This window comes from Thermobia domestica, chromosome 8 (assembly GCF_964235325.1).
Source record: "Thermobia domestica chromosome 8, izTheDome1.hap1.1, whole genome shotgun sequence".
In the NCBI taxonomy this organism is placed as follows: Eukaryota; Metazoa; Arthropoda; class Insecta; order Zygentoma; family Lepismatidae; genus Thermobia; species Thermobia domestica.
In genome coordinates, this window is record NC_137461.1 from 83398481 (window position 1) to 83410263 (window position 11783).

Consider the following 11783-nt stretch of genomic DNA (forward strand, 5'->3'; position numbering starts at 1 on the left):
AAAACCTCACGTTCTTTATTTGTGTTAGTGTTAGTGTATAGTGCCTTGTTTAGTGTTTTGCTAGTGGTGGCAGGATTTTAAAATATAACAAGTGTTTTAAAAGAAGAGAGAAAATAAGAAGACTTTACAAAGCTGGTGAGAGAAATTCAGATAGACCAAAACAGTTCTGATATTGATTTCCAGAACTAACAACTAATGAAAAATTGGAAATCTGGAAGTCCAATTTCCTTTCAAAGAACTTTCTTTTCTAGTGGGAAAGACAGATATAAATAACATCAAGAAATAAATTAATACAGGGGAGATAACTATTTAAAGAAAAAAAGATCCTGGTAATACTTGTTTAAATTATTTACTAATTATTTCTTTTCTCTTTTCAGCTCATACCTTTACATATTATGCAAGTTGTTTCCTGCTCATGTATATGTATGTATGTATGTATGTATGTATGTATGTATGTATGTATGTATGTATGTATGTATGTATGTGTGTGTGTGTGTGTGTGTGTGCCTTTGTGTATCTTTTCACTTTTTTTAAAAAAGGAAATAAAAACAATAAGAAAAAGAAAGAAAAAATAAAGAATAGGGCATGATTTAAATTTTGTTTTAGGTATCATGCCAATAATGGGTAAGCCTCGCCTCACCCTAACTGAGGCCAATCATAAAAATAGGAGAGAAATCATACGAAAAAGTAGTAGAGAGAGAATTAGGAGTAAGAGGCAGTAGCGTCTGCCATTTAATAAGACCATATAAAATGGCAAAGGCAGGGGAAAGTGGAGGATTAAAAAAAAAGACTAACATGAGTCAGTCGGACGAAAGAAGACCCAAGGGTAGTTTTGGTAGTTATGAAGAGATGATTATGGTCAACTTAAATCAACGCCCGCGAGCAGCAAACAAAAAAGAAGAAGTGTCAATTCTCCCCCGAACATCACGAGAAGAAGGTGAACAAGAACAAGAAAACTCAGGTGTTCAGAGTGAGGTTCACAGTTGGTCTATAGGTATGAGTAATTATCAAGAAGCACTCAAGTTTATTGATAATACACTCGACGTAAAAAAAAGGCAAAGCCAAAATAGATGCAGTTAAAGAAGGACTAACAAAATGGCTCATCTATCAATCCAGGATGGAGGGAATCATTGATCATATTAAGGAAGAAAATCTAAAACTGAAGGACGAAAACGAGGAATTTAAGACCAAACTAGTCATTGCTGATGAAAAAATAAGAAATCAAAATATTCATGCACGATTGCTGATCCCAAAACAAAAACTTTTGTAGAGATAGTAAAAAAAACATGAGATGGTAAGAGCAAGAGCAATTAAAGAGGCAATAGCCAAACAAAAGCCAGTCATATTTCTAAAAGGGAAGGAGAATGAGTCCATCAAAGATCTTCAAACCAAGCTTGTGAAGTCTTTTAGTCCAATTAAGGAAAGAGTTAAAGTTGTTTCTGTCAAGCCGGTGGGTGGATCACTGATAGTCGAAACAGAAACTAAAGAAGATATAGAAAAACATCAAAAAATAAAAAGGTGATGGAAGAATTCAAAATTGAAGAAAAAAGGAAGAAAAGACCATTGGCTATTATATACAAGGTACCGGCAGAAATGAAAGACGCAGATATTGTGTCTACAATTATTGAGCAAAACTTGGAAGATAACGATGTGGAATTGGCAAAGAAAGAAGTAAAGCCGACATTCAGAGCAAGACCAAAGAATGACACCAGGTGCCGCCATTTGGTAATTGAAGCACCCAATGAAATCTATAAAAAACTACTTCATACAAATAGAGTATATCATCTATACGAAGCCCTAACAATCAAAGATTTCGTTTCAATTCCTAGATGCCTTCGTTGTCTTGATTTAGGACAAACCCAAAGGTTCTGCAAGGATGACAAACCAACTTGTATAATTTGTGGACAAAAAATCATGAACAAAATCATTGTTCGGAAAAAAAGGGAAACCCAAAGTTTGTATACCTTGCCAAAAAAGAAAGAAAAAGTGTGTGGCTTCCAAGAAAAGGAATACCTAACATAGAAAATGTTGTATGAAAGAGAAGTATCCCGAAATGACTATGGATAAGTGTTACTTAGAACTAATATTTATACTACAAATTAAGATCAGCCTAGAAAACAAGAGAAACAAAAGAAAAATCGGGAAGACAGACACTGGGAATTGTAAAGAAAGTGTGCCAGTGCACATATTATCAATCATATTATTAATATTTATTCAGTATTTATTTATTGCTCTAATTTCAGTTAAGCGTAGGTTTGGCCATTTTATTGCTGGCGCTCATCCCATCCAAACCGTTTTCTTACCAGTTGTGTCCAGTCACTCTCCACAACGTTAAAAAAAGTCCACACCCCAACTCCCCTCTCGTTTTCCTAACTTTCTGTCCTTTTTCACTTTCTTGTCCTTCATCCACTGACAAGCCAATAATGTATTAAGTCGCCACCAACGAAGTCTCCTGTTTGTTTCTATCTTCTGTCCAGTTTAAAAATGTTAAATAGTTTTCCCAACCAATAGGAAACGAGGGTGGGCTTGCATTTGAAAATTTGTAAATGTTTCTGAAAAACAAAAATAGAGTGAACGGAGAGAACAGATTGAAGAGGGACGCCAAACGATCACTACAAAAAAGAATGCGTCCATTCTCATTATTTTAAAAAACAATTCATTAGTTTCATTAATAAAACGTGGAGTATAGTGTGGGAGTACTATACGACCAGTGACAGCGATTAGAAAGACAGTGCTAAAGTAATTAGTGATATAAACGTCTCATCGACAGGATCTGCATACGAATTTCAACATTGTGAATGTGAGTGATAGGCTGTGCTGAAGTAATTAGTGACATAAACGCCTCAGCGGCAGGATTTGGACACGAACATGAATGCATTGTGAATGTTTTCTGAGTTGTGCTGAATGTGAGTGATTTTTGCATTGAATGAACTATTTGGTGAAAATACTTAAGACTCATCGAGAGATCATGCGGAGAGGGCCGGTAAGATCAAACATACGTAAACTGTAATAACCTTTCATAATAGAACGACGAAAGACTATTAAGGGAATGTGACAACTATCAAAATAAAATAATAACAATTGGACTATTCCACTAATAAAAATTTACGTTAAAGAAAATAATAACATTTGCAAATCTTGCTATCCATGTACTAGCTCACGTTTGTTCCTATTGATATATAAAATTTTAGCCGAGAAAATTTCTTATTCGTAATGTTTTCTTTTGCATATGATTTTTATTTATAAAGTGGCTGACATGAAATTTTTCGAATTTCATTTTTACCTTTATTTTGTCCAGTCACAAAAGCTAAATATGGATGAACACGTAGATTTACGTATCAGTCTGTATGAATATAGTTTTGACAATACAGAACAGTATGCAAAAAACTGTATTTATTCAAATAGGAAAACTTTTTCAATTTTATATTTAAATGCTAGAAGTATACGAAAGAAAATTAATGAATTAGAACTAGTGTTACATAGAATACATATTGTAAAAGTTATAATTATTGTTGAGACATGGTTGTATTCTGGTGAAATTGAATACTATAATATTAATAACTATAATAAGTTCTATGTTTGTAAGAACTATAATCGTGGTGGAGGAATACTTGGTTATATCAGTAATGAATTAATTTGTAGACAATTATATATTATAGATAAAGCGTATAGTATACTAGGAATACAGATAAAATTTATCTCGAAAAATTTAATGCTTTTTAGTATATATAATCCAAACAAGGATATGGTTAATGAACTGTTAGATGACATGGAGATTGTGTTAACTAGTTGTAAAAATTCATCCATTCTAATGGTAGGGGACTTTAATGTTGACACATTAAACAGAGATTCAACTGAAACTTTGAAATATGTAGTTTTGTGGAAATTATGGTTTCTTTCAGGCAAATACTAAATATCCGACCAGGCTGACTGATAACAGTAGAACCCTGATAGATCATGTATTAGTAAACGATTTAAGTGGTTTCCGTTAATAATATATTAGCTGATATAAGTGACCATAATATATTAATATGTAACATCATATTTCAACGAGTACAATATTATGTAAACAATATGGAACATTCATGTTTACCTAAAATAAATTATAATAAACTAAATAATTATTTTAGGACTACAAATCTTTCTTTAGCTACTAATTGTATTGATGAACAATACGGTAAATTGATAAAGTATATGTCAGATGGAATTGAAATATCTAAGTATAAATGTACGCATAAGGTCTCTAGGAAAGGATATAAACTTAAGTCTCCTTGGATAAACAAGGAATTGTTAAGATTAGTAAAAATGAGAGATAAATATTACTCTTTAATTAAAGAATTCCCAGATAATATAGATATACGTAATGAGCATAGAAAACTTACAAATATGGTAACAAAGTCGAGACGGCAACTGAAGAGCGAGTATTATCACAAAAAATACAGGAACCTTTGTCTGACAGTAGGAAATTTTGGGGTGTTGTTAACGAAATATTAACTAATAAGATAAATAATGATATAGATTGTATACAATTGGAAATAGGAAATACCTTAGTTGATAATGAACGTATACTAAATGTGTTGAACGATCATTTTGCAAATGTTGGTAAAACACTAGCATCAAAGATACCCTTAATGGAAAATACAGCTTTGAATACGGGTATACTATACAACCGCTTATTCTTTTTTACGCCAGTTACCCACATGGAAATTATTAGAATTATTAGTTCGCTCAAGAAAAAAGACAGACAAAAGATGGATTACATAGTGAATTTTTTAATAAACTGCAAGTACACCATAAGTCATAATTTATCTGAATTAGTAAATCTTTCCTTTATTCTAGGTAAATTTCCAATGCAATGTAAAACTGCCAGTCATTCTAATTTACAAAGGTGGAGATAAGTTAAATCCGAATAATTATAGGCCAATATCAGTATTAAGCTGCATTTCCAAATTAATTGAAAAGTATGTACATAATACAATGGTAACTTAACTAGAGTCTAAAATTATTTTTATAAATATCAATATGGTTTTAGGAAAAATCAAGTACCTTAAATGCTGTAACTGATATACGGAAATTCAGGAATGTTTGGATAGCAATAAACTTGCAGCAGGATTGTTTATTGATTTAAAGAAAGCATTTGATACACTCAAACATAATATATTGCTCCCAAAGCTAGAAAATTTAGGAATCAGAGGTATATCTCTTTCATAGTTTAAAAGTTACTAGTCTAATAGGTCACAATATGTCTTAGTAAATGGAAGAGAAAGTAATGAGGCTCAAATAGAGTATTGTGTTCCACAAGGTTCCATATTGGGACCGTTACTGTTTTTAATTTATGTAAATGATGTTCATCTGCTTAATCTAAGAGGTAGAATAACTTTATTTGCTGGTGATAGTGCTATTCTATAAAGCTGGTACTGTAGAGAAACTGATAACATACATTAAATAATACTTATCTACATTATAACATTGGTTATGCATAAACTCGTTGTCATTAAATTTAGAAAAGTCTCATATAATTTTTCACAAGCCGTTGTCAAAGATAATTCTTTCTAACAAAATTGAAATTAAGAATTTGGAGGTGAAAAGAGTCGAATACACTACATATTTAGGGATAATAATAGATCAACATCTAACTTGGGAATTACATATTAAAAATTTAGAAAATAAAATAACTCCTATTGTAGGTATTATGTACCGCTTTAGAAAAACCCTAACAACGAACTTAAAAAGAATGGTATACAATGCATATATACAAAGTCATTTGATATATTTGTGTATATTTGGGGACATGCTACTAAATCAAAAATACAACCACTCATAATATTACAAAAGAAAGCCATTAGAGCAATGTATGGTCGACCTATGGACTATCCAAGTAAGAGTTTATTTATGGAATCAAATATACTGCCATTCGATTTATTAATTAAAATTCAATCCTGTATGTATGTCTATAATGCACTTTCAAATAATATACATAGTAATCTACTTTTAATAAAGAGGAAAGAGATACATAATTATAATACTAGAAAAAATAATGATATTGATATTGATAATGTTAATACATCAAAGTATGCTATAAATAGCGTTAAGCATAACATTACACAAACTTATAATAGTCTGCCAAAAGATATAAAGGACACAAAAGTAATACCTTTATTTAAAAAAGAAATCAAAAACACTTTTGGAATAAATTTGCTGAATGATCTAGTAGCCATAAAAATAAAAAATAAAAAAAGACATCCACTCGTATAATACTAGAAGTAGTAAATTCATAAATGTACCATATCAACGACTGTCCAAATCATTAAATAGTTATGAGACAATTGGAATAAAACTATAACAAGTTGCTTGCATCACTAAAAGATGAACATATAGATAGATTAAAAGTAAGCTATACAATTGGTTAGTTGCAACGCCCTTTTATTCTTTACAGGAGTATTTTAATTGTTCAATAGAAGTGTAACGTATTTTGTAGTCTCGTGTTGAGCTTGTATTTAAAATGTATATTGTTATTGTAATTTATTTTGTAATGTCATTTCATCATTAATTTAGTTATAGATCATTATTTATTTATACTTACGTATCAATATTGTATCACATTTTGACGTTGTCTATTGCTATGTATAGCTTAACGACAATAAAATTCTTTATTATTATTATTATTATTATTATTATTATTATTATTATTATTATTATTATTATTATTATTATTATTATTATTATTATTATTATTATTAAACCGAACTATTACAGAACAAACCAGGGTTTTATTATAAAGTCCATCATAAAAGAGTGGTCCTCCTGACCAGATGTCAATACGTGTTTATGTGTTTTATGTGACCTACGTGCTAAGACTCGTGTGTTTACAAAGAAAGAAAAAACTGTGGGCAACAATGAAAGCTTACAATTCACGAAAGCGTGTTTTAAGAGGTAATGTCACTTGTGCTGAAAACCGTATAAACAATATCACAGAACAGGAAGATATTAGTGTAGTTCAGGTGTACTAAAACAAAGTAAGTGAACTGTCACGCGAAACAAATGAGCTTTTGTTTCTAGCAAGTAACTTGTGTGCCAAAGACGAAATTTATTTGATGCAAGAAGAAGAGCTTGCTGCTATTTAAGATAGACGTACAAAACTTAACGTGAATTAGTGGAAGTGTGTAGTAAAATATCTCACGCTTCTTCTAGTGATGTGAATAATCAAAAAAACACAACAGAAATTCGACTTCTAAAATTGCAGTTGCCATGCTTTAGCAGGAACTTAAATGATTGGCTTTCGTTTCGTGATTTGTTTATCGCAGCAGTGCATAATAATGAAAAATTGACGGGTGCACAAAGACTTCAGTACTTAAAAACTAGTCTGCAAGGTGAAGCAGCAACACTTATTCAATCTATACACATAACTAATGATAACTTTAAAGAAGCTTGGATGCTGTGAAATTTTAGGTATTAAAATAAACTAGAATTAGTCACGTCTATCTTGCGGCGCTTTGTAAGTCAAGGTCAAGTGCAGCAAGAATCAGCTGGCGCGTTGCGTCGGTAGTTCGATACAAGTGTTGTGTGTGTGCGATCGTTATCGGTGTTGAACATAAAAGTAAATGAATGGGATCCTCTGCTCATATTTAATGTAACAGAGAAGTTAGTGAAACAAAAAGACAGTGGGAACTCGCATTGTCAGACAATGAACTTCCAACTTCCAACCAATTGCTGAAATTTATAGATCATAGGTGTCGTGAATTGGCAAGTAGTACTTCCAATACAAAGTCAACCCCACCTAGTGAGCCAAGCAAGGGTAATAAAAAAACAACAATAGCGCATCATGCTTCAGTTCAATTTTCGTGTTGTCAGTGTAAAAGCAAAAATCAACCTTTGCATAACTGTGGTGACTTTCTTTCGCTATCAGTTGAGGAACGTCATTCCTTAGTGGAAAACAAAGCATTGTTCTTTAATTGTTTACAATCTAATCGTAAGTTGTCCAGTTGCAAATCAACATCGTATCGTGAGTGTGGAAAGCGTCATCATACTTTACTTCATTTTCCAAATAAACAGAATTCTGGTGTTTCAGTGGGGACTCATTTTTCAAGTGAATCGAATGTGCAACATGCTGTGTTATTACAAACTGCAGTACTGATTATGAAGGATTCATATGGTAATTCACAACCTGTGAGAGCCTTGTTAGATTCAGCCAGTGAAAAAATTTATATCAGAAAACTGCACACAACGGCTTGGTTTACAAAACAGCTTGTGTATGTACATGTTTCGGGACTGAGTTCCAGTAATGTTGCTCGGGCAAAAGGCGTGGTTAATATTGTGTTTACATCAAGTTATGATGTTAAACCAGAATTTTCTGTAGAAGCGTTAGTGTTGCTAAAGGTAACAGGTATGTTACCCAAACGGCATATTCATAAAAACAAGCAGCTGTCGCATGTTAACAAGTTAACATTAGCAGATCCGAAATTTAATGTTCCTGATAGAATTGATCTGTTATTGGATGCAGATATTTACCCTCAATTGCTATTGGTGTGTGTGTATAGTGGTGTTAATTGTTCTCCTGTAGCAGTGAACACCAAATTAGGATGGGTGTTGTTTGGTTCTATTGGTGACAATCAAGTGCAATATAAGAAATTCACAGCATCAATATATCACATCCAGTGCAACGAATTTTGCAACAGTTTTGGGAATTGGAAGATATTCCTACACAAAATATAATGTCGTCAGAAGAAAAACAGTGTGAAATTTATTTCGAGAAGACCCATCAAACAAATGAGACAGGCAGGTTTCATGTGCAATTACCGTTTCGTGATAACAGTGCAATACTTGGTGGGTCACGTGAAGTGGCAATTAAACGCCTTATGCAAGTAGAAAGTCGGTTAAAGAAGAGGCCTAAAATGTGTCAAATATGTAGATCTGATGAATGAGTGTGAGGTACTGGGACATATGGAAATTATTCCAGAAAGTGAAATACTGAAACCAAACAGTAAAATGTGTTGTCTACCACATCAAGTAGTGCTAAAAGATTCCAGTTCTACAACAAAATGATGGTAGTTGTAAAACATCATCTAATGTGTCATTGAATGATAAGTTACTTGTCGGACCTAGGTTGCAGTGTGACTTAATTCCATTACTTGTCCATTTTATACAACATAATATGGCATTGACTGCTGATATTGAGAAAATGTATAGATAGGTGAGCATCCAACCAGAGCATAGAGACTTCCAGCGAATTGTGTGGCGTGGAAAACCTAATCTTCCAATCAAGAATTAGGCCTACAAGCTTGCGACGTAACTTATGGTACAGCTTCAGCATCATACTTAGCAGTGAAAAGTTTGCAAAAATTATCGAAATATGAAGAATCATTTTCTATTGCAGCGGCTGTAGTAATGCAAGACTTTTTTTGTTGATGACTTAATCAGTGGTGCCAGCTGAGTGAAACAATTCAGTTACGAGAACAACTCAGTGTATTGTTCCACAAAGGAGGTTTTGAACTGAGAAAATAGGCATCCAACAGTCCCAACGTTTTGGGCTTCGTACCTTCTCATCTGCAACAAATGACAAGTAGTTTAGATTTTGATAGTAATTCAATGAAAACTTAAGGATGTTAGTGGTTTAACCTGTTCTTCTTTATAACCTCAAATGCATAGCGTGTAACAGGCCCATACATAATTAAATATAATGCTTCTCTCATAAAGCATTGCTTTTATCTTACCTTTTATAATAAAATCAATTGTCTTAATCCTCTTCTTCTCCTACAACCAAAGGTTTTAGCTGAAATCTAATTTTAATCTATCAAACTAAGGTTGTAGGTTTTTGCTCTGAGATATATATATTTAATATATAAAACTTGTAGGATTGATATTAATTTATTTTTTGAATAAAAAGTGCAAATATACATATATACATATTATCAAAATTCTGTCATCGAAGTTCTTTCAGCCTTAACTAATTAACCTCTGTATCTTGATTTAAAAAATATCTTAATCGATTCCCACAGATTCCCAAATTTCCTCTACTTGGAAACCCGCTGTCCGCCACTTCGAACAAGCTTCGACCGATGCCCTACTTCTATCAAGAAAGCCTGACTTCAACTTTCTATAAAAAAAAAATAGATTAACCTTTCATCTATGACACCCACTTGTGAACATAGAAGGTTAACTTCCTTAAAGAGAACACCATCACTTAGGTCTTCTCTGGCCTAAAAATATATATATATATATATATATATATATATATATATATATATATATATATATATATATATATATATATATATATATAATACTTCAGTATATGATCAATTTAATCTTAGAACTCAGTTAAATCAACGCTTCTGTATAGGCCATCACTCAGGCCTTCCCTACATGAATTTATTTCAAAATATTCTACGGCCATCACTTAGGCCCAGAGAAAATTACTTCTCTCTGCAACTATCATCACTTAGATAGTTCCCTACATGAATTTGTTTTAAATTAATATTTCTACGGCCATCACTTAGGCCCAGAGAAAATGACCTCTCTGAAACTATCATCACTTAGATAGTTCCCTACATGAAGACAGAGAATTTCAAAAGGACATCACTTAGTCCTCCTGACCATCTTCTAAAAAATTACGACTGAGGGTCTTCTTTTATATGGTCGGTGGACGCGTTACTTTCTCTTTTTTTATGAGGTTTATATTTTCGCTAAAGAAAAAGAACAGCTTGGGTAGGCAAAACCTCCGAGCTTCTAGTAATTCCATTCTAAAATTTTCAGCCACCAAATATTTGAAAGCTAAAAGAAAAAGTACGTTAGAGAAAAAAAAGTTAGCACAAACTATGAACAAAATTCTACACACAAGTTATCCTCTACAATTATATATATATATATATATATATATATATATATATATATATATATATATATATATATATATATATATATATATGTGTGTGTGTGTGTGTGTGTCTGGCCAGACCTAATAGATTATATATAGTCTTATTAATTAAATCATAAAATTAACATATAATTATATATAAAATATATTTAATTGTTTTTTACCTTATTACAACAAACCTGTAAAGGCGAAGACACGTCCTTACAAGGAATTCAGTGTATCCATCAAATGATGTATTTTCGTATAATGTCAATCTTGTGTCAATTAAGTCAGTTGTAACTAAGCGTAATATTTTATCAGAAGTGCAAAAGTTTTCAATCCAATAGGTTTGATTTCTGCAACTACTATTATTGGGAAAATATTATTGCAAGAAATTTGGAATCTAAATTTAGAACGGGATAGTCCAGTTCCTCAATGGATTTTGAGACCGTCTTGAGATATAGACCTCATACTCAGAGCATTCTTTATTGAAAAAAAAAATCAAAATCAACAGGTGTATCAGTGTCACTCTAGCTACGAGAAGAGAGTTAATAGGATTTTGTGATTCTTTCGAAAAGGCTTAATATGGAGTGGTGTATATGAGGTCTATATCTCAACACGGCCAATTGAGTGTGAACATTGTTATGGGGAAAACGAAGGTTGTTTCAATCGAACGAGTGTGTTTGCCACGATTAGAAGTGTGTGGTGCATTGCTATTGGCTAAAATGATAAATCTCATATTAAATTCTTTACGTTTGGAAGTGCATGATGCAATTGCCTATTCTGACCCTACTGTTGTGTTATTGTGGCTGAATTCGGATTCAAGCAGATGGAAAGTGTTTGTCGCGAATCGTGTAGCAAAGATGCAAACTCTTTTTGTCATCAGTGAAGTGGTTCAAAGTGGATTCAAAGAATAATCCAGCAGACTGTG

At 32.2% G+C, this 11783-nt stretch overlaps 1 protein-coding gene across 1 annotated transcript; it reads left to right on the forward strand.

The window, feature by feature from the left end:
• Positions 1 to 1593: 1593 nt before the first annotated feature.
• On the forward strand, positions 1594 to 8712 carry LOC145692197 (uncharacterized). The gene is made up of 3 exons (XM_081767496.1): positions 1594 to 1725; positions 4840 to 4961; positions 7638 to 8712. Exons 1-3 carry the CDS (start codon positions 1594 to 1596, stop codon positions 8710 to 8712), a joined length of 1329 nt encoding a protein of 442 aa, XP_081623622.1.
• Positions 8713 to 11783: the final 3071 nt, after the last annotated feature.